The following is a 24,715-nucleotide window of genomic DNA, read 5'->3' as shown; positions in this document are numbered from 1 at the left end:
AACCGAAATACCTAAATATACAACGAAACTAACACAAATACCTGGGTATATATGTATATATACATATACATTCGTATATTGTACATTATAATAAAAAATTGGCTTATGATGGATTAGAACGCTGATGTTGTAATAATTTCAAAGTCATTGCGGGCAGCCGGAAAACATTCCATTTGCCCATTGCAACAACAATAACAACAAACAAATAAAACCCACGCCATGCAATGGTGAAAGCTAGCTATCAGCTACATACATTACACACACACACATGGGAATGTGCAAAAAAATACATGCAAACATACATATATATGTGGGCCGTGAACATTTGGAGGCCAACCAAGTTGTTGGAGGAACACACACATACAAAAGCAAGTGGACTGTACGGCAAATCGTATCGTAGCAGTCACTACTGTAGTCCATTTGCAATGCCACTGTTGCTTTTTAAACAGCTGTTAACTAACCGACTAGTGTAATACAAAATAATTGTGGCCGACGCCACCAACGCCACTATGGCATGTTGTTTGCTGTCAGCCGTTTTGCTCTTGCTCGTATCACTTTACTATTGTTGATCGTTGCTGTAAATGATTTATTTATTGTAAATTGCAGTAATGTGATTTTTGTTTTTGTTAACTACTTAATGTTATTTCATCGGTGATAGTTTACTTTGTGCAAATACAAGCAAGACAAGACAAAATGCTACTGCACTTCGAAACAGTTATAATCGTACATACATATGTACATACATGTGTGTGCACTTACAGCGTTTAATTCTAGTATTAACAATAAAAAAAATAATCACCTTAAGCACGTATGCTTCGCACTAATCTAATTTGGAGAGTTGCATTAAAATGTTAAGTAAGTTGGCTGGCGAATGCATAATATTTAAGTGCAGGCAAACAGAGAGATACAAATATACATATGTGTATTATAAAGTGCACGTGTAAACTATGTTTGTAAAATGTACGCTGTAACGGTTGTATCATTCGCAGTCGCATTCGCATGTCACCCGCGCTTTGAGTGCATCTGAGATTTTTATAGCTTTTGCGGAAAGTCCGATTACACAGCACAACAGAGTATAGCGCAGAGCAGATTTCACCAGTTTACTATTTCGTAAAAAACACAAAGTATTGTGAAACAAATGTATTGTTGAGTCTGAGTGAGTTAAAAAATATCCGAATTGAAAGAAATTGTGCCTAAGCCCTGGAAAGGGGTTTGAGAAAATACAGCTAATTTCTCACTATACCATTTTTTTCTTATTCGCAACAAAATTAAATGAGATTGTGGAATAAAAAAGTTATGGTGTTTGCAACCAGGCTCTTTGCTTTAATGGGCGAGAAAGAAAAGTTTATTAGATTAATGGACTTATGATATTTTTATATGTTCGCTCTTTAGATCTATATAAATGTGTCACTTAAATACTGAAAAAAAAATAGATCTATTTCGCTGCCATCGATTTAATTTTATTATTATTATTTATTTATTTTTATTATTATTATTTATTTATTTTTATTATTATTTATTTATTTATTTTTCTAATTTTTTTTTTTTCCAAAACAAAAAAACGAAATTACCCAAATTTCCATACACCTTGGAAAAAAATTCATGTAAACCTGTGTTCGCTATATTATCAAGCTTAACGATATCAAAACAATAGTAAAATGCAAACAAAAAGTCATAAACTAAATAGCAGACAAGTCTCAGTATAGACGAAAAGGGCGCAATCGCACGAGAAAGATGAGTGAGTAAATTTCACGCTTGTGGCGTAATCAAGTCTAAAGTAAATACGTAAGTACGTACGTACGCATGTACTAAGTATGAATATTAGATGTATCAACAGTTGGTCGCATGCTTTCTAAAATATATGTATGTATATTCAGCATCATAGTTTGACTCACGTGGCGATAAGCGAAATCGTTGCGAATGAAGATGTTGCTCAGGGTAACTCAAAATTAGTTCAGTGACCATATAAAAACACAAGCATAAACATAATTAATTAAAAATAACTGTACATGTTTTTAAATGTATTATTTAAATTTAATAGATAATTGAAAAATAATAATTTTCCTATTATTAATCATAGTCATGTGTATTCGTAGTTTCACTAGATTTTGTACAATTTTCTAATAATTAACTTTTTTTTCAATAATAGAGTTTTTAAAAACGCATTCATTACCTTTAATTTACATTACAACCGGATGCGATATGATTAAATTCATTATAAAAATAAATATTACAAATTATCGAAGTTTTAGCAAACAAAAAAATTTGATTTGAAATTGAACCTGAATTTTTAGGTTAGAATAATTTACAAATTATACATATATGTAGGTGCATATGTACCCATTTATATATACAAATATGTATCACAACCTTTTTTGCGAGCTAAAAAGCAAATGTAAGCTCGAAAGTTTCAAAAACTCCCCGCCGTAAAAGAAACTAACAACGCTTACACACCGTTTCAAACCTGTCGCGTTGGCATGCGTCACACCAACACTCTCTTAACGGCAATAACAAGCACGTGATGCTATACACGTTTGAACGGAATATTTTTCGATACGATGACCTTCAGTTCTGCCAATGACTTGGCCAATAAAAATATACACGAAACGTTTGGAACCGAACAAGGCTACAGCGCGTTGCTAACGCAAAGATTTCTTAAATTTCGTAATACAACAAATTGCAATTGGGTTAAGAGAAAAGAAAGCGCCATTTCCGTTTACATATGTATTCGAAACATATAAAAAATTTAGATTTTATATAAATTTTTGTTTGACGAAATAATCTGATGAAGTGCGTATTAAGAGGTCAGGCCAGCCTAGAATATTAGTAGAAAAGTGACTAATATAAACAATTTATTCTTAAAATAGGAAAATATGAAACGAACCGCTCTCTATTCGACACTACAATGGATTGTGCATGAAAATAGTTATATATTTTACAAATTTATTATAGTTTTTAGGACCCAAAGTGTATTGAGAATGAACAAGTAAGGAAAGGCTAAGTTCGGGTGTAACCGAACATTTTATACTCTCGCAATTTAATTATTTAACTTTATTTATATTATATAATACACAATTTGAGCCTCATATTCGTCATATATATTGTATAAAGTCCATTGAAAGTTGAAAACCCTAATATTAGGTTAGAAGCACCGAGGTCCTCGTGTTCGATATATGGGGCCTTAAAAGCTTATGGTCCGATTTCGGCGATTTTTAGAATGGGGCTGCCACACTATAAACATAGTATTTGGGCAAAGTTCTGCACCGATATCTTCACTAGTGCTTACTGTATATATTGTAATGTAAGCGATTCAGATCATCTTCAAAGTTCTCGTATATAGGAAGTAGACTTGGTTGTGAAGCGATTTGGCATATTTTCACAACATATCATTGGGATGTAAGGAAACTATTACAAACCAAGTTTCATTGAAATCGGTCGAGTGGTTCCTGAGATATGGTTTTTGACCCATAAGTGGCCGACGCCACGTCCATTTTCCATTTTGTAAAAAAATCTGAGTGCAGCTTCCATCTGCCATTTCTTATGTGAAATTTAGTCTTTCAGACGTTTTTCGTTAGTGAGTTAACCCACTTTTAGTAATTTTCAACCTAACCTTTGTATAGGAGGTGGGCGTTGTTACTATCCGATTTCTTTCATGTTTGGACTGTATTAAGAAGTGGCTAAAAACAAACAACTGCAGAAAGTTTGGTTTATATATGTAGCTCTATTGGTTTCCGAGATATGTAAAAAAAACCTATTTGGGGGCGGGGCCACGCCCACCTCCCCAAAAAAATTACATCCAAATATGCCCTTTCATAGTGCGATCTTTCATACCAAATTTTATTTCCATAGTTTTATTTATGGCTTAGTTATGGCACTTTATGTGTTTTATGGTTTTCGCCATTTTGTGGGCGTGGCACTGCTCCGATTTTGCCCAACCTTCCTATGGTGCCAAGAAATAAGTGTGCCAAGTTTCATCAAGATATCTTAATTTTTACTCAAGTTACAGCTTGCACAGACGGACGGACGGACAGACAGACATTCGGATGTGAAGTCCACTCTTCACACTGATCACTTTGGTATATATAACCCTATATCTAACTCGTTTAGTTTTGGGTTTTACAAGCAACCGGTATGTAAACAAAACTATAATACTCTCTAGCAGCTTTGTTGCGAGAGTTTAAAAATATATATTTTTCAAAATCATAGACTCGCCGAACCGCTTAAAAAAGGGAATATAATTTTTGAAAACTTGTTGACGCAAGTCGAAGGGTTTTCGAGTATAATTAACGTTATTGCCGTTTCAAATATTAACATATTATATTAAAATTAATATACTAATTCGAAAATGATGATAGAACGTCAGTTAATATTTATAAATAATAATTAATTTTTAAAACTGAACTGTAATGAAAGCGGTAGTTTATAATTTGTTTTCATAGTCCATGTGCGAAGTGCACTAACTGTTTTGTGTGAAAAAACCCTAAAACGTGCGACACACCTGCCAAGGTTGCATGTGTCATATTATAACGATTACAAGTTTTAACGTTACTGATGAATTTCGGCTGCATAGAGTCATAGAAATAATAAATGGACACTATAAATAACGCTATGAAGATAATTTTAGTACCAACGCGTCCTGGCCTTGCGCATGCATAAACGCAAAAATAATTGTTGAATTATATTCATATTATAGAAAATCCTTCTAGACAACACCTTCAGAAGCAATTAAGACTGTGCAATGCAAGCAAATCAAAACGCAATAAAAATGCATTTGTATGAAGACGCGAAATATGTATATATGTATGGATGTGGTCAAGTGAAACGTGCCTCCGCGTCGAATGTTGAAACCAACAAAAAGGGGTGTGCCTGAGGCGAACTCGCGTCGTTTGTTCGTGGTGATCAAATGTTGAAATTTCATTGAAATTGACGGAATTTGCCACAAACGCCACGACGAATCGCAATCAAGCGAATTGAATTCAATAAGCAATTAAAATAAGAAATAAACAAAATTAATTTAAATTGAAATTGAAAAAAAATATACATATATGAATAACAAAAATATTAGTTGAAAATGCCAGTAAACACACAAATGTATAAATAATAGTAATAAAAACATGTATGAAAATATGTGCTGCTATTGTATTTTGTATGTATGTATGTATGTTTGTTTGTAACAAATAATTCTTTTTAATTATTTATCATGTGGCCTCATCTAATATACGAATAAATATGTATGTATCTATGTATGCGAATACCTTGTGTGTGTCTATGTGTGTAGGGGTGCATGTGAACGTACTCGTATAGCAACTGGTCATGTGGGTTTAGTTTTTCATTTGCGGTTATTTCGAATTTCTGCCACTTTTTTTCTTCTTACTTTGCATTTATATCGTAATTATATACACCATATGCTATATATGTATGTGTTTGTGCATGTGTTGGTTGCCCGCCATGACTGCTTTGCCATGTATGTTTTGCTGTTGTTGTAATTGGCGTAGTCGATTGGAGGCTCGTCTCTCGTACGCTTGACGTCAAAGCCACTGATGGCTTTGCCTCCTATTTGACTTTACGTATACATAACATAACACAGCATACATATATACATACAAATGTAAATATGTATGTCTTATTTAGCGTATGTGTATGTGTGCGCTTGCACGTGAGTGAACGTAACGCTGTGTCACATTTACACACACACTATTAAAAAAGATAAAATATGTGCTTGTATGTGTTTATAGGTTTATATACAGAAATACCAAAAATGAAAGAACAACAAATGAGTTGCAAAAAAACGGAAAGAAAAAAATATTAAATGAAAAATGAAAAACTACTATAAGGAAAAACGAAAGAAAATAAGTTAAAACAAAAAACAAAACCAACAACGACACTATAAACTGGTACTGCAATGATCGCTGATCAGTTAGCCAGTTTGAGGCTGGTGCCGTTGGTTACTGCCGCTGTCGCTATCGCGATACATGTGATTCATTTGCCAATACACTGCATATGCACATATCTATGTGTGTGTGTGTAAATGTTCGTTTTGGGTAAATTTGTTGACTTGTTGGCACAATTGGGCAGGCAAAGTGCGGAACGTGAGCGCTACAAACTGTTGGCAACGTGTGACTTTCTGCACACCAATGCATACATATAATTATAGATGATGGTGTATGTGTATATGGTACATATGTACATATAAATGTCTGTTAAATGCACACGTCGGCGCACTCACGTACACGAAAATTACAAATACCATTTCTCATAAAATATATACTGCAACATGTTAGCGCCGAGTTCACATCCCAGCAAGAATGACTTGACACTTTAACGAATAATGTGGATGCTTCTACAATATTCAAGAATAAAGTACAAAAAATGCGATGTCCAGCAAATGTTTCTTGGTAAAAGCTCTTAAAATGGCAGTTTTGTTTTGTTTGGTAGTAAATCTTCTTCAATTTTGTCTGAGAAGCGTCAAAGAAACTTGGAAGAATACTCATTCCATATGAATTGTATAAAAAATTAAAAAAAACATTTCGATGAAGTCGAAAATTGATTCAATTGTAATAGTGCATTGTGACTTGAAATTGGCTGCTGAGGACAAAAAAAGAAAGATAATTAGCAAGAGAGCAAAATGTAAAAATATTCATTGCTTGCCTTTACTGAGTAATATTAAATGTAATGAACGACCGATGAACGCAGGGACGGTATCAAGTCAATGTTTCATAACCTTTTAAGAGATTATTATAAAAGTAGCTTTCTTTAATAAGATAAAATTATAAAAATCTTACATCTTTTAAAACAATTTTCACAAACAACACAATTTCCTACCGTCATGTCTGAAGTCTATACGTATTGCACACAAATACAATTATTCACCAATATGCTATATTTAGCTTTCGCCAAAAAATTCCGCCAACCGTATGCCGCCAGCAAATTTATATGTACATATATATATCCACAGTAATTTGCACTTACTCAAAATGAACTTTGTGCTGTGTGTTTCAGCGCCAACCGCTGCCCTCCACACACTTCTGCCGTTCGCACACTTCTCTAGTTTAAATAAAAAACAATCTATTGACAGCTATGCGTTGCTCTTCATTTACCCTTTCGCTAATTCTGCGATTGACGATATTGAGCGGAAGGGAAAATTCACACGCAGTATAGACACAATTCGTTGCCTCCCAGCACTACCTTCCCTCCCCGACCGCTTATTTTCCGACTTAATTAGTTAAGAAGCGCAAAATGGCAGGCGCAAATTTTCACTGATTCTCCCTAATTTGCGTGTATCTAATTTACGCCTTCTAACGTAGTTTTAGATTTACATGTAAATACTAAGTGCTGAGTGGTTAAAATGTATGTACATATGTATATAAAAAAAATGATGTATATTATATATAAACAAGTAAGGAAAGGCAAAGTTCGGGTGCAACTGAACATATTATACTATCGCAAGATTTACCGAAATTTTCGGTGAAAAGTTACCATATTCGATATCCGGGGCATTGAAAAGTTATAGTCCGATTTCGACAATTTTTTCACAAGTGATGCCACAGATCATATAAAGTATTTTTGTGTAAAGTTTTATTTCGCTATCTTCATTGCTTCCTTATGTATATCTTATAAAGTGAAGGAATCAGGTGGACTTCAAAATTGTGTTATATGGAAAGTTGTCGTGGTTGTGATACGATTTCATCCATTTTCCACACTTGTCATCAGGGTGTAAAGAAAATAATATATACCGAATTTCATTCGAATCGGTCGAGTAGTTCCTGAGATATGGTTTTTGACCCATAAGTGGGCGATGCCACGCCCAGTTTCCATTTTGTAAAAAAAAAATCTGAGTGCAGCTTCCTTCTGTTATTATTTCTGTGAAATTTAGTGTTTCTGACGTTTTTCGTTAGTAACTCACTCACTTTTAGTAATTTTCAACCTAACCTTTGTATGGGAGGTGGGCGTGGTTATTATCCGATTTCAACTATTTTCATGGTGTGTGGTGGGGTACGTAGGACAACCGACTGCAGAAAGTTTGGTTTATGTAGCTTTATTGGTTTGCGAGATATATACAAATAACCGATTTGGGGGCCGGGCCACGCCTACTTCCCCAAAAAAATTACATCCAGATATGCCCCTTCCTAGTGCGATCCTTTATTCCAAATTTTTAAACTTTATTTATGGCTTAGTTATGGCACTTTATAGATTTTTGGTTTTCGCCATTTTGTGGGCGTGTCAATGGTCCGATTTTGCCCAAAGCGAAAGCAACCTCCTCAGGGTGCCAAGAAATAATGTGCCATGTTTCATCAAGATATCTTAATTTTTACTCAAGTTACAGCTTGCATAGACGGACGGACAGACAGACAAGAATAAAATATAATATACTATCCAGTATAAAATCTCATAAAATCACCGTTATACCAGTTATATGACCTCGAGTTAAAGGTTTTCTGCACAAGCTTTCGAATTTTGAAGCTATTATAAGGACTGGATTTCAAAGGTTTTTCAGAAAAGCTCAAAGGTTCTCTCAAAGCTTCTATCTAGCTATCTTATCTAGAATGATCCTAAGATCTTAGAAGTTCCTAAAAACCGTTTGGAAATGTTTTTTAATAGTCAAATTAACAAATTCAGAAGACCGTCAAAGCCAGTTGTTAATTTCTGAAAAAGTTTCTTCCTTCTTTCTTCAAAGTTTCTAGATCTCATCTAGAATCTAGATGTAGAAATATAATAAGATCTTCGAAGATCCGAAAAACTAGGTGGATAGATTTACTAAAGATCAAATTAAAAAATTCAGAAGACCACCAAAATCAGTTGTTAATTTCTAAAGAATTTCCATCAGTTTTGCGTCACTTCCGGTTTCAAAAAATAACTCACAGTGTGACTATAAAGTTTAGAAAAAGCAAAAATCCATTAAAACAGTTATTTGCTATAAACTCAATTCTCAAACTATTAACAGTTTAATGAACAGTAAATCTACAACTGAATTCTTGGTAAAAGTAAGTGCTTTAGCAGCTAAATAACTAACATTTGAAGTGTACCCTGTCTAGACCAGCTTAAATACTTAAGTTTTCTGCGTCATAACGCTTCGCTTTCAATATATACATGAATAGATCTGCATTTGTATGTATAGATTTGAATTTGAAATATATTTGCATATTTATTTCATAGACAGACAGCATCTATACTAAATGTTCGATTTCGCCGCAGACAAGTGCAAAGCAACAGTCATTGTTTTACCAAAAAAAAAGCACATAACTTTTATTTGCCGTTGCTAAAATTAGAAGAAACTTTTAAATATGTACATATTTGTGTTTAAAAAATACTAAAAGCTTTTTGAATTTAGCAATTTTCTAAGAGATTTTCTACAACTGGTTTGGGCAACTTGTCGGTGCGGTCGAAAAATCATTAAAATTTTAATTTGTTGTATAAATTAAGTGAATTATAATTTTCGGACACAAAAATGAGTCAAACATTTAACTATTTGAAAATAAAATTATTCTTAAAATGTAACATTTAAAACTTGTGATTTTCACTTTTAATTCTTGATTTTTATAGCCGCAACCGGCGTGCGCTTTAAAAAATTTACAAATTTGTGCGCCAAATAATTTAATTTAAATTGTCTGTATGTATGTGACAGTTAGTCTGTGTGATTAATCGACACATATTGTGCATACATACACACACTTAGTATATAAACTAAAACGGGTAATCACTGTCAAGTTGTAGGTCGACAAGTATCCGGCGTCAAATTGAAGATGATTCAATTAACTTAGTGTAAAAATAGACTTAACTTAACATTATTATAGACGACATATATTTCAGGCTTTACATCTGTATGTATGTGTGTTTGTGTGCATGTAACTGTAGTTAAGTGCAGACTTTCGTAAATCTCAGATTTTTAATAGTTTTTCTGTATGAGTGTTTGGCAAAGCAAGGGTCAAGTAACTCATAAATTACACTTAAGTATCTAAGTAGGAAGGCTGGTACTGCGCATACATTTTTACAGGGGTGCTGACCTCAATAAATTTTCAATGCCAAATGAGCGCATATGATTTTTATAATATTAAAATGAATGTGACACACTTATTACAATTACACTGGCGCTCACAATCATGCTTTCACGCGCTACTACCGCCCCTACTCCACTCCACTCTCCCGCCCAGCGGCGGCCAAACTTTATGCGCCATCTACCAGACTACACATGCAGCCACATATACTTAGATCAATGATCGCGCACATTTCATTCAAAAATCAACACACTAATTTTCTAACTAAAACGCTTGGTGAACCACGTCTCTACGCCGACAACCGCAAAACGTCATTATCTCCACTACCACTGTTTGGCAACTACTTTGCTCTCGCGCTCATAAAATGTCTTACGAAGCCAAGTAGTGTGTCTGTATGTATGCATATATCTAAGCGTGGCGCTCAACAAGTTTGCTGCGCAAACGAAAATTGGAAAAGTCGCGCATACAACAGCGCGCCGCACCGCACCGCACCCTCAATGTTGGCGGAAAGAGCAAGAGAACGCTACTCAATTGGATATCAGAATATCGTCAGCGTCAAGTGAGCGCCACGAAGCGTTCAACGGACGAGCAGCGACTATATAAGCGCGGCGCATACTGATCGCGTGCTTTAGTTATAGCGTGGATATATTTCAATTTCAAATTCGAAAAGGTAAAAATGCCAAATAAACAAATATCGCGAGACTTGACTTGACTTTGGTGATGGTGGCAAACGGTACTAGTAGTGTGTGGCTTGCGAACGTCAATTTGCTGAAATTTACATAAATATACATTTATTATTATAGTTTAGTTTACTTTTTTCTTCGACTCGTGAATATATGTAGAACTGTGCGTGTGTGTGCATAGTAGTTGCGCGTATTTTTGACTGCTAGTTGGCAAAGTTAAATTTGTTAAATTTGGCGGCATTCGGTTTGTGCTTGAACTAAAACGCGCGGAGTTAAAGTGTTGTTCCAATGTCTGGCGCGAGTCATGGCAACTAAGTTAAAGTGCAAAATTGGCATAATTAATAAAAATAGTTTTTGCTAGCTAATAAAAGTAATTTCATTATAAAAGCGATTTGTTACGTCGCGTTGCGATTGCCCTTTTCAATTGAAGTGCTAGAAAAGAAACGAACTAATTGACTGTGCGATCGAGGGATTTTTTTCATTACTGAAAACTTGCAAAGCTCAGCAGCAGTAGTAGTTTGGTGTTGTTTTTGTGTGTTTCATTTACATAAATTTAGCAGTAGTTACATATGTGGCAAATTTTTCACTGATCAAAAACAGCTTTTGTGCGGCAGGAAGTATTATGAATTTTTCGGTGTGAACACATTTAGAGCAATTAGTGACGCGAAATGCTGGTGAAGGTCGTATGAAAAAACACTAATAGTAAACATATTTATGTAAATTCGCTACAGTATATAAACAAATGCTTTGTTATGTTAGAAAAGCGGAAAATGCTAAGTTATTATGTAATTGAAATTAGAAAGCATAAAAATTGCATGAAAAATCAAATGAGTTTATGCCAATTACTTAGAAAATATTGAGTTGCTGTATGTATTTAAATGAAGATTGCATGTGAATAATAAATAAAATAAATAATAATGTTTTATAATTATGAAATTATTAAGATTATTATGAAAAAGTGTGCATTTGTAACTGCTTATGAAGTGGGAAAATAATTAAAATTTTATTTATCGATGTGCGAGGTTTAAAGTCTAACTTTTATTTACAAACAGTGACCAATAGCAGTTACTGCTACTTTATAAAAAAAATTGTTTAATGAAAACTAATAACATTTTTAACATAATATTTGAGTTTTTATAAAATATTTTTTTTTTTTTAATATAGTAAATTTTTACAAATTTGAATGCAGACTCTATACAAGTTGCTAATATATATCAAAAATTGTTTAACATTAAAAAATTTTATTTTGTTAAAAACAATATATTTATATGAAAGAAAATTTTCATAAAAATAAACTGTAGTTTATCTGTTTTTAAATGTCGCAATTGCAAAAAAAATTAAAATACACTTTCAATTGACATTTATTTCAATACAAACACATTCAACTAATTATATGCAAATATGCACTAAAAACCTTGCCCTCTGAATTTGATATAAAATTTTAATAAATTTCATTATGAATATGTGCATACAAATGTACGCCTAGACATGGTAATTAGCACATATATGTACATATATACGTAGATATGTGCAATTAAATAAAACTCTGCATAAGCGAAAATACCAGAAAAACTCGTACGTATACGTAAAATTTAAATATACAAGCATAGTAATTATATATGTGCATATATTAAGAATTACGTACGTACATTTGTATTTATACATATGTATATACGAAGAAATATTGCAAAAATTTAAGATGAGAAAGTAAAAGCACAACAGAAGAGAAAAACGTATAAAAATAGATGCAAATTATTCAAATACAATCTACATATATACATACATGCATATACGTAAACGCCAATATATGTACAAAAATATATATTTCTATACAGACAGAGCAAATTCAAAGTATTGAGACCAGCTATTCAGCAAGAAGTCAATGAATATATCAAATTTTAAAGGAAAAACAATAGCAATATATATGTAGATATTACAAATCTATAATTACATTATAAAATCGAAGAAAAAATTTAAATCAAATAAAATTAAAGAAAAATAAATTGATGGAGCTTTAAAAATAATATATGAAAGGATTGTTACAAATTAAAATAATTATTTAAATAAAAAAATGTATCAATTATATTAAAGTGAAGAAGAATATTAAAAACAAAAATAGATAGAAGAAAGAAATTAAAATAAATTGCATAGATTAAAAATAAACTAAAAAAAAAATAAATTCAAAATAAAAAAAAATTAATAAATAAAAAATAAATGATAATAAAAAAAAATAAATAAAAAATAAATAAAAATATTAATAAATAAATTAATAAATAAATAAATAAATAATGATAATAAAAATAAATAAATAAAAAATAATAACAAAATAAAAAAATAACATAATAACAAAACTGTAAGCATAAAGAAGTTTACTAAATTAAAAACAAAACTTTAAAAATAAATAAAATTATATAAAATATAGTAAAAATAATAATAAAAATACATTTTCAGCCTGAACCTAACAATTTTGACAACATTTGGGCAAAGCGTCATAGCTATAGTGAAAATTTAATTAAAACAAATATTTGCGATGCACTCAAAATTGGTAACAAACAAAGTTACTCAAAATTGGTAACAAACAAAGTTCAACGAAAAGACGTCTCAATATCAATCAATTTCTTTCAACTGATTAGCTAATTTTAAATTTTTTGTTTATATGATTTAAAAAAAAAAATAATAATTAAATAAAAAATAATATTAATGAAATAAAAAAAAATAATTAAATAAAAAATAATAATAATTTAATAAAAATTAACAAAATTTTCAGGACATTAGACATTTCTGGACATTTGTGAAAATTAAAGTTAAATTTCACTTTCCTGGTGTTCCATAGAAAACGATTTTCTACTATACAATGAATATCGAAGTAATGCTAAAAATATATACTACATTAAAAATCTGTCAAAAGTATTTAAAAGTACGAATCGAATACATACATATGTACTACACATCCGAAATACATACATATATAGCCTGCAACCAAGAAAATGGAATTTAAAATACAAAATTCTACAAAATAAGTAAATATAGGTCACAAAATAACAATTTCTTGTGCCACAATTGAAAACTAATGAAAAAAATAAGAAAATAGTGAAATGTTCGTGCTAAAATTTCTATAATACATAATGAAATCATTGAAGTTTACCGAAATAGTTTCGACCTCATATAGTTTGCATTTATCAATTGCATAATTTGTGATTATTATTTTAAAGGTAGTCAAGCATGCATAATGAACAGCTGCGTTAAATGAAATATTAGTTAATTTACTTTTCAAAGTGACGCATTTGCCTTTACCGAAACAATATACACGAATGTTAGTACAAGCTTCTAAGATAAATTTAAGTCCAGACAGTAGTAGAAATGTAATTGTCGAACAACAGAACTTGCCCTCGTCTGCGTTTTTTACGTAATATGCTATTTTTTCTATTTTCTTATTTTTCTAAATTTGCCATTCTTCGTTGTGAACCCCCCCGAGAGGTAGGTAGCGCGCAAATTTACAAGTAAAGAAAGGGGAGGTGGGGCGGTCAAACACTTGCTGTGCTTGTGCAAAACAGTATGTACAGAGACCGTGAATGTTATAATTAGAAGAACTTTTGAAAATCAAAGACCGCAAACAATTAATGTGTACACACATTGAGCATTGTACAGTTCAGTGTCGATATGCATATGGCCGCAAAACGCTTTTGTTTTAATTTTCGCTTTTCGTAGAAATTGCAAAATAAATAAATGCGAAAAAAATTCAGCACATTTCAAAAGTGCTTAGTAATGGAAATTTCGAAACTATTATTTGTAAACAAAATGTATGCAATTTAGATTTGCATATGTGTAAATTAGGCGTGAGGAGGAAAATAAATTTCCGAATTCGCCAATAATCGCAGTCGAATTTGGTGCGCGCGCAATTTTTGCACTTTCATACAAATCGCACAAATATACACGCAAATGACATTTGAAGTGCAAACGCCGACGAGCCGAAATCAATGCTACTTGCCAGCCACAATTGTAATCAGCAGCGCACACGAAAACGCCACAGCGCCAAGTTTAGACGCTCGCACGCCACCACGTTGCAAGCACCGAGTTAGAGAAGAGAGCGCCTTAAGAGAATTGTGCTCTGCAACTGACTTTGTATTATACACATGCTCTTTCATACTCACATTTCTCTTTCTCTTTGCAGCGTATATCAGCAAACAGTGAAAAGAAACAACAAATTCAAGTGTGGTGAATTTTAAACGCAAATTAATTTCCAAATTAAATCAGTGAAAACATAAAAAGAGCTAAAGGAAACACCACAATGAGTGGACGTGATAATCGTGGCAGTGGCCACCAACCGCTCAGCAATGCCATGGGCAAAATCAAGGACAAACTCACACGTTCAACGGTAAGTCTCTGCACAAAGTCAGCACTACTTGAAATGAAATGTACTAATTATGCTCCCCAAACACAACAGGACACTTATCAACGCGTCGAAGAGGGACTCTCGCAATCGAATACAGCTACAAGTTTGGACACAATTCTACCCGAGGACCCGTTCCTCTTCCCACGTGGGCCCACACCACAGCAAAGACAAATGGCGCAACAGAATACCTTTAGCGTCGATGACACACCACTACAGTTCGGCCCCATCATAGAGGATAGCGACATACACCCACCACCACCGTTGGTGCCGTTGCCACTCAGCCAGCCGGCCAAATCGACTGGCAGTCAGGACTTTGTGGCACTACCGCCGCCACCATCAGCACCGCACAGTCATCGCGATCATCATCAGCGCAGCACCGTTTCGCTGACCAATGATGAGCTGCAGCGCAGCAAACAGTCGTTGAAGGGTTCACGCGTGTCCTTTGAACGGCCGACGGTCGACAGTAGTGACGAGGATAATTTCGAGAATCGGCGCACAGGCTACCAAAAACAGAAAACAGTTAGTGTAGATCACAAGGGCATATTGAAGGTATGTGAAACATTTACTTGAAGTTCTATCCAAAAAGTTGCTTATTGTACGTGTATTTTTTACTTAAAGGACCTCAAAAATATATTGGCAAATGATAATCGTCGCCAATTTCAAGCTAAGAAGCATGTCTCACTCGATGTCAAGGGCACACGTTTCCTCGAGGACATACTAAATAACTCCTCCTCTGAGGAAGAGTTCCACAAGAATCGGCGCGAATTTCAAGGACGTAAACATCAAAGTTTGGATCCGCGTGTCAGTTTCAAACTCGAAAAAGTATTACAAGGTTCCAGTACAGACAGTGAAGAGGAAGCGGATGACGTTGAACACAAACGTTTAATACACCGCCCTAAAGATATTACCAAACCGGTCATCATTGATCTGAAGGACTTGGAAAGTGAGAGCGATGAAGACTACGAGGCGAATCGTGAAAATTTCCAGCAGCAACGATCCATAAGTACAGATTCGCGGAAAAGGTATGTACAAACACACATCCATGTGGATATAATATGTGTGTGAAGGGTCTTCTCAAATAATTTTCTTCTCTCTCTTTTATCTTTCAGCCATAGACTGTACGAAATGGACGAAATAGGCAAAAAGAAAAATGACAACCTGCGCCAAGCTGTACCTTTCGTCCGACAGATTACCGAGGATGGTAAACCCAAACTGGAAGTGTACAGACCGACAACGAATCCAATTTATATTTGGACGCAGGTGAGTGTTAAGCACTTAGAAACTCTCGTATAATATATGCTTATTAATACATATATGCACGATGGTATGCCTAAAGTGGTTCATGCTGACGTTAGCGGTATTTTATCTTACTTGAAATCGATAATATTCCTAATATAATTAATTAAGCTACACATTAGGGTGCTTCAACGTCACATTAGCTAATTTTTATTGCTCGTAATAGAGGAAAATATTTTTACTTTTATATTTCACAAGTTCACAAGTGATATTCTAATCGATGTACGCTATTTCGAAAATGTTGCCTACATTTCGGCGCTATGTTAACAAAACGTAATGTCTTGCGCACAGGTTTTAGTTAACCAGTTTATGGATAAAATGTAAAAAATTATTAAAAATAATTAATTTTATAGTAACGGTATATGTAGCAGAGCTTTTTAGACAGTTAATTTAACAAAATAAGGCCGACACACTTTAATGGCTGATTTAACAAATACTAATGTGCGTAGAGCAAAGATGTAAGTCTTCTCACACACACATACACATTCAAACACACGAAGAAGTACGATAACAGGAAAAGTGGGAAATGCCTTGACGCAAATATTAAAATGTATTTCTATTAGCAGCAAAACCTATTGTTGTCTATAAATAGTGTAATTATTGCGGAAAATGCGTGGAACATACAGAAAGGCAATATAAATTGCTATTAAAGTAAGCAGTAAATAACGCTAAGATATAGACGTTTTTAATTAAAGTACAAATGCTCGTATACAGGGTAAACCGCAAGCGTCTTTACTTTTCTTTTTTACCGAATTATCGGTTATTTTGCGGAGTATTGTTGTTGTTTCAAAACGTTTAGTGACAGAATTTTGAGTAACAATAGTAGAATAAAGTCACTGCAATCATGTGGAAGACACGACTTTCAATGAAATTGTAGCTTTCTTATTTGCCAAAACTTGGTTTGATTCAAATCCAGTTAGATTCTTGGAGTGATACATTTTAATAAAGTTTTGAAATGGAAAACATGAGAATTATTTGCTTGTGACTAAGGTTTAATTAGAGCACTCTGTATGCATGTTCGTTAGTTGAAAGTGGAAAATTATAGTTATACAAGTCGGGAGTGTTTTGAAGAAATGTAAATTTCCATATCCGTAAAATGCATATAATACATATACATATGTAAATATATAAAGATTCCCAATTACAACAAAAATTTTAAATCTTCCCACTAATCTTGTAGTTCCAATAAATATACCGTTATACACAATTCAACATTTCCATTTACTTGAGTTTGAGTTGAATTTTAAAGAAATCACTATTATACGATTTTAAACCTTTCTTACAAAACAATTAAACTAATAAAAAAAATATGGCTTGTTAGCAACAAAGCAGGATTCCCTTCATATAACAAATAGTACAGTATCTATTTACTGTATGTATGTACCATATAAAGTGATAATGAAATTTTGTTTTTACTTTCGCATAGCAAAGATTTCGCGCGCTCATTTCAAATATTTGTAGATGAGATTATGTTTACGACTAATTTCATTACTTCGAACACGAACAAAAGTAAATAGTTTCGAATCAATTTTAATATAAGATTATACATATACTATAGAAATTCATATAATATAGAAAAATTTAAATATACTTTGTATATAGTAGGTATAGAATTGATAATCGAATTTTGCGACGACTCGTCTTCTAGAGATTAAATGACCTCAAAGTGTGTATACAATTAAATTGAATAATGAAGAACATTTTTCAAGCCATAATCAATTTACAAATGTACTGATAAACATTCAACTTGCCTGAACGGAGCTAGTCTAGGAAACGGCGCATAGTGAGTGTAATACAGGAGATGAACGCGGATGCGTCTAAAACGCCAGTCAAGCTAATAAATCAATTATTGTACAAAGTGAAATCAAATTATTGACACATTACGTTAGAGGATAATTGTGTTTGCAATTTTTCGAAACGGCAAAGATGGATCAAAATGTGAAATTCGAAATAAACGAGAATAGTCAGGCTATTTACATATGGACGCAGGTAAATAAATGCAAAGCAGGAATTAGGAGTGAGGTATTTTTTAAAGACCCATGTTAGATGTGGCAAACTTAATGGTAAATTTTGTAAAGTGAGCTTAAGTACGAAAAGACTTCGAAAATTTATTGTTGAAAGTAAAATTAAATTTTTAAATAGTAAAATGTGGCAACTTTTTTAAATACAAACTTAAAAAAAAAAATTTACTTTATTCATAAAGCGCGAATCAACCCTTCTTTAGAGAATTCTTCAACAAAAGTTGAAAAAGTACAGTCTTGAATGTTTTTAACTAACCCGTTTTCATTTCCTTTTAGCAGACTTAAGAATTCATAAAATGAAAGTTTATTCATATAAATGTAAAAATTAAAAGTTACAAAGTTATGAAAAATTAGTAAAGTGAAATCATAGTCATAATTTAAAGCACAAGCAAATTGTAATAACAATAAATTATTTAAATATTAGAAATTGCATATAACGGTAAATAGGTTTTCCCAATGACTAATCGTATCATTTTCCACATTGTACTCAAGCTGAACTTTGAACAATAACCGTTATGTTCTTTATTTCATCACAAAAACTACAAGATGCAATTTAGTTTCACACATACGATTTTCAAAAACGAAAACAAATATAGTTCCTTTTTGAAAAAAGTCCAACGTAGTATGTGGCGAGGCCTATTGGAGTGTATGCAATAAATTTGTTGAAGCTACTAACCTTATAAACAAAAATATATGTATTGAAAGCCACAAGCTTATGTTTTGAGCACATAAATTAGTTGTAAAAATACCGCACTAAGTAATAAACGCAATTTCATAAAGTGCGTAGGTTGCAACAAAGCCGAACAACTCAATGGACTAGAGTCCAGTAAAGTCAAGGCTGCAACTAAAGGACACGTGTCGTCAGCTCTCTTGCACATGGACACCATTACAGTCAATCAACTTGTGATGGATCGCTAGGCCTTGCTACCTTGACTCCAAGCTGCATACATACATACGAAAGCATATATGTGTGTAAGTGCGAATGCAGACGTCAATACTACTGAATAAAACCATATTGAATCAATAAAAAACGAAACTTTGAAATATGGTTCCTATACGCTGTTGGCATTGTCTGCAATTTCCAAGAAAACATTTCAGTTGCATGCAAAACGAGCTTATCAGCGGTTCAAAACAAAAGTCGTGTGCTACACCTAGCCGTAATTAAACTCAAGAAAGAATAGCATTAGTAACCTATGTGAAAAGTTCTTCAAAACCGGCGTTCGATTACTCGCATACATGTTGGTGTTTACAAAGTAGCAAAAAAGTAAAAAAAAAAAACGAAAATCAAAACAATAACTGCTTCGAACCAAATACGTATAATCAACGGATTTTGTAAAATACATTTTTTTTAATTGCTGCTGCTGCTACTGTCGCTGTTGTCATTGCTATTGTCAGCTGCCACCTCCGCTGATTCCGGCGACATGACGATGACGCTGTCCAGCCGCTGCTATTGCCTTTGCACTCTTAATTTCTAGCTGTTATCAGATTGTGCTGAAACGCACATGGACATTCGAAAACAGCGTGATAAGAGATGCGCATCACTAGATCACTAACGCGCGGGACGAACGTACCAAATGTACGAACGAACGAATGTACTGTAAAGGAAGCTATTATTTACATGATAATTTACATTATTACTCTGCTTATAGGCTCATTATCAGTTTTTAATTGCAAAGCTATCGCCAAAATTGTTTATTGTTTATATTTAATATTTTAATACAAACACTAATGGGTAGATTGCCATTAGGTAAGCTTTGCAGCGGAAAATCTCAGAGATTTTTTATTACAAATATTAGCAAAAGGTCACATTTGGCCGCTGGAGCACACATTCATTTACATGCATATATTGCGAACAGCAAAGCAAATGTCTAAAACATATTTTTCTGCAATTAAAATCTTTTTAATATATGTATATGTAATAAACTTTGAACTTCACCGAGTTCTGATGAAATTTCCATTACAATTGAATTTAAAATATTTTAATACAAAAAAAAAATATTTTATACTGAGTAAAATAACAAAATTAATTACTTTTCATAATAAATTGATAAAAGTATCATTTGAAAAAATTTTAAATTACTCATAAGTATCAACAATTTCAAACAATAGCAACATCTGTCCAAAACTAACTTATATAAAGCTGTTTCAGCATTATTATTATTTGCCGACTATTGATAGAAATCAGGAAAATCGCCTGATTATCGATTCTCTATAGACATTTTTTTATTGAAACAATTAAGTACAAGTCTACCGTTACCAGCTGAAATGAATACAGTTCATATTGCTCTACATATTAAAAAATTAATTAATATTCTATTTATGGCTAAAAGTTGTTTTTGCTTTACACATATGCAAACCAATTTGTTGTATCAAATTCAATTAGCTATATACAGATATTCAATTCATAACGCTAAAACCATCTGTTCATCAAAACTAAATAGATTTCAAAGTTTCCATTCGAAAATTAACTCTCCGCAGAACATTTTAAAATATTTAAAACGCTGTAAACGCTCTTAAAGCTTTTAATAGTTGACGCAAAGTCAAATGTCACTGTAGCTTTGGACAGGAAATTTATAGAAAGCAAACAATAAAAGAGCAAATATTTCGTTCAAGAATATGTAGAAAATCAAAAACAAAAAATAAAGTTGCGTTTGTACTGTAAATACAATGTGTGTTTAAAATTCTGCCACTTAAGTGTGCTTAAGAAGCGGTAGCACCGACTGCGACTGCAACAGCAACAACCACTATAAATTATTAGCAGCTATAGCTTGCAATAGCAACGGCGGGCAATGTTGAAAACCACTTCGAAAATTGCACCAACGACATCAGTTTGATATTAGCTTTCGAGTAAAGCGTTACGTAGCTTGTGCAGCGTAGTTGGACGAATACAATTTATACAGGCAGGCAGATCCTTTCAATAAAAAACGTGTTTTTTCTCGACTTAAAAGTCAGAATATCTACGACGGGATCACTTTATAATTGCATGTGAAAATATTGAGAAATATTTGAAATAAATTTGTGAACCACCAAATAATTTATGTGTGAAATTCAGTTGATACGAAAGAGTAACGGTCGAAAAATTATTCTCAAAATCACACAAAATGAAGTTGCTTGCACGTGCCGACACTTTTATGTCGTTTACAGTACCCGAAGATGAGCCTAAACCAAGCGGGATCGCTCATCAGGTGCAATTATGAGCCACTTTTAGAAATGATATTTACATATATTATTTTATTGTTATTCTTTTTCCAAACAACTGTTTACAAAAAACAAAATGATTTTATCGATTGCAGGTGCTTGCATCACTGAGCGTATCAATGGGTTCATTGGTCGTTGGTTTCTCATCCGCCTACACCTCTCCAGCTTTAGTATCAATGACTGACAGAAATTACACGGACTTTGAAGTGACACCACAAGAGGTAAGTTCTACAAAAAACACGGCACAAAATTCCAGTTTGCATTACTTCCTAAACAATATTTGTAAATTTTCTAATCAAATTTTAAATACTTATTATAGGCTTCCTGGGTAGGCGGTCTAATGCCACTGGCGGGTTTAGCTGGCGGCATTGCTGGTGGACCATTTATTGAATATCTCGGTCGTCGCAATACAATTCTGGCTACCGCCGTGCCCTTCATTATCTCTTGGCTGCTCATCGCTTGCGCTGCCAATGTTGCCATGGTGTTAGCTGGACGCTCACTTGCTGGTTTCTGTGTGGGCATTGCTTCGCTCTCGTTGCCCGTGTATTTAGGCGAAACTGTACAACCGGAAGTACGTGGCTCATTGGGTCTACTACCAACAGCTTTCGGCAACATCGGCATCTTACTTTGCTTTGTCGCCGGCTCATATTTAGATTGGTCCCAATTAGCTTACCTCGGTGGTGCGTTACCTATACCATTTTTGATTCTCATGTTCCTAATTCCGGAGACACCACGTTGGTATATTTCACGTGGTCGTGAAGATCGTGCACGTCGTGCACTACAATGGCTACGTGGTAAACAAGCTGACGTTGAGCCAGAGTTAAAGGGTCTTTTACGTACGCAAGCACATGCAGATAGACACTCGTCAAGCAATCAATTGGTTGAGTTGTTTTATCGCAACAATTTGAAGCCTCTATCCATTTCGTTGGGTTTGATGTTCTTCCAACAACTTAGCGGTATAAATGCTGTCATCTTTTATACAGTAATGATATTCCAAGAAGCTGGATCCACCATTGATGGCAATCTATGCACAATTATTGTGGGTATTGTGAATTTTATGGCAACATTTATGGCAACCGTACTCATTGATCGGCTCGGACGCAAGGTAAATAGGAATGCCTACATACAATTTGAAGAATTTTGGTATTAATTTTCGATCGACTATTTTCGTTATTTCCGCAGATTCTGCTCTATATCTCCGATGTGGCCATGATTATTTCACTCTTCACCCTTGGTGGCTTCTTCTATTGCAAAGCATCTGGCATGGACATCACCGAAGTTGGTTGGTTACCATTGGCCAGTTTCGTCATCTATGTAGTTGGCTTTTCACTCGGCTTCGGTCCCATACCGTGGTTGATGATGGGCGAGATTTTGCCGGCGAAAATTCGTGGCTCTGCTGCATCAGTGGCCACCGCCTTCAATTGGACTTGCACATTCATTGTGACCAAAACCTTCCGCGACATGATTGGTAAGTTTAGACTGCACATTGCCGACCTAGCCTTCAACTCAAAATCGAAATCTTTACAGATACAATGGGCGCTCATGGTGCTTTCTGGCTTTTTGGCTCCATCTGTTTGGTGGGCTTATTCTTCGTGATATTCTATGTGCCTGAGACACAAGGCAAAACGCTGGAAGACATTGAACGCAAAATGATGGGTCGTGTGCGTCGTATGTCCTCTGTGGCGAATATCAAGCCCTTGTCTTTCAATATGTAGAAAGATGTCACTCAGCGTATGGTTTACATACACATACACATGCACATACACATGCACATACATACATGTTATGATGTGCATTCAAATACAACCAAATACTAGTTTAAGTGCCTTAATTGTAAATTTAGTAGCGCAACATTGCAGCAAATAACTTGACCAGTGTGAAGTAAAGTTTGAGGAACAAAGCAGAATGAAGATGCGCGTTTAAAATGTACGAATATATTCTTTAAGCAGCTAGCAAGTCAAAGAAATTATGTAGATGAGATTTATAATATTCTGAATGTGATGTAGTCTAATAGCCGTTTTAGCCGAAAGGAAATGTGTGCAACTTTCTGTTGGTTCATGACAATTGGTGGTTCCAAAATTTTTAACAAAAAAATTTAAATGAAAAAATGAAATATGTTTTTATGGAAATCGCATTGTGTTATTAGTAGTATTTACAGTAAAAATGTAGTAGTGACCTAACTGTGTACTTTCTTTTTAATTAAAAATACAATTTTTTAATATTATTCTAATGACCATTAGTGCTATATTTATTAAGTTAGACGATATAACTAACAATAACACAAAACAAAACTAAGAAAAAAATATAAGTAAAAATTATAGAAACTACTAAGATAATCAACAATCGCCTTATATTATGTTATTATAAACCAATATAAATTAACTATGAATTCAATAAGTAATTGTTAAATGAAAATAAAATTTATTTTAAATATAAACGGTCTGTCGACCTAAACTGAAGTGTACAATGACCGAAAACAATTTGTGTATTATTTATTATTCTGGAATAATCATTGTAGAATGGTTGGGCGAGGTAGTCTAAGGTTACCACAACAATGAAATTCTTCCACAAGCACTTTGATTTTTATACAACTGGAAGGTTAATGTGTCACGTTGTTAAGGAGGGATTGTGGATATTTTGTGAGAAGTTTGTAAAAAATGTTTTTTCGAAATTGAAATTCAGTCATGAAATTAAAATGGAGTAAAATGGTTTAATATACCGAATGTTAAATTTTAATATGCACTAGTAGTCCAACCAAAATCAGTATTAAACTGTGACACAGGTTTTTGACAAAGAAAGGGAACTCTCTACACCTTATAAATCTATAATTTTTTTACATTTAATACAACCAGACAAAATTATTTGAAATTCCAATAAGATTTGTGTTTTTTGAAAAGTTATGTATGTAGGTCTGTTATTAAGCTAATGATAATACAAGTGTTTTTGTATGTAGCAACTGTAATTACTTTATTTATATAGTCCTACTTTAAAAAGTATTGGTATATTCCTTTTGGCTTGAAGCTCTTATGCATTGAAAATTTGTTTACTAATTTGCACTCGAGACGGTATTATTATATTACTAAGGAATTTGTTATCGTTATGGTTTCAGTGATATTGAACAAATTAAAAATC

General features: G+C 33.4%; 2 protein-coding genes across 3 annotated transcripts in view; one reads left to right on the top strand and one right to left on the bottom strand.

The window, feature by feature from the left end:
* Positions 1–24,715, bottom strand: part of LOC105212171 (RING-box protein 2) — a 43,100-nt gene that overhangs the window by 17,576 nt on the left and 809 nt on the right. The window lies entirely within an intron of this gene.
* On the top strand, positions 10,507–24,063 carry Tret1_7 (facilitated trehalose transporter Tret1). Of its 2 annotated transcripts, XM_029040119.2 has the most exons (9): positions 10,507–10,662; positions 14,847–15,050; positions 15,120–15,617; positions 15,687–16,090; positions 16,178–16,328; positions 21,679–21,804; positions 21,903–22,688; positions 22,766–23,051; positions 23,111–24,063. In XM_029040119.2, exons 2-9 carry the CDS (start codon positions 14,964–14,966, stop codon positions 23,296–23,298), a joined length of 2,526 nt encoding a protein of 841 aa, XP_028895952.1. In that variant the 5' UTR covers positions 10,507–10,662; positions 14,847–14,963; the 3' UTR covers positions 23,299–24,063. The 2 variants fall into 2 exon arrangements, with proteins under 2 accessions (XP_028895952.1, XP_028895953.1); XM_029040120.2 differs by lacking the exons at positions 10,507–10,662; positions 14,847–15,050; positions 15,120–15,617; positions 15,687–16,090; positions 16,178–16,328 and adding an exon at positions 20,903–21,570.

The sequence above is a fragment of the Zeugodacus cucurbitae genome, chromosome 6 (assembly GCF_028554725.1).
Source record: "Zeugodacus cucurbitae isolate PBARC_wt_2022May chromosome 6, idZeuCucr1.2, whole genome shotgun sequence".
Taxonomy (NCBI): domain Eukaryota; kingdom Metazoa; phylum Arthropoda; class Insecta; order Diptera; family Tephritidae; genus Zeugodacus; species Zeugodacus cucurbitae.
This window is presented reverse-complemented; position numbering and strand designations above follow the sequence as displayed.

Bases quoted from the DNA above. Each gene is read 5' to 3' on its own strand.
- Tret1_7 (XM_029040119.2), top strand. From the start codon at position 14,964: ATGAGTGGACGTGATAATCGTGGCAGTGGCCACCAACCGCTCAGCAAT. The intron at 22,689-22,765 runs GTAAATAGGAAT...TTATTTCCGCAG, and splicing joins TTGATCGGCTCGGACGCAAG to ATTCTGCTCTATATCTCCGA. The intron at 23,052-23,110 runs GTAAGTTTAGAC...AAATCTTTACAG, and splicing joins AACCTTCCGCGACATGATTG to ATACAATGGGCGCTCATGGT.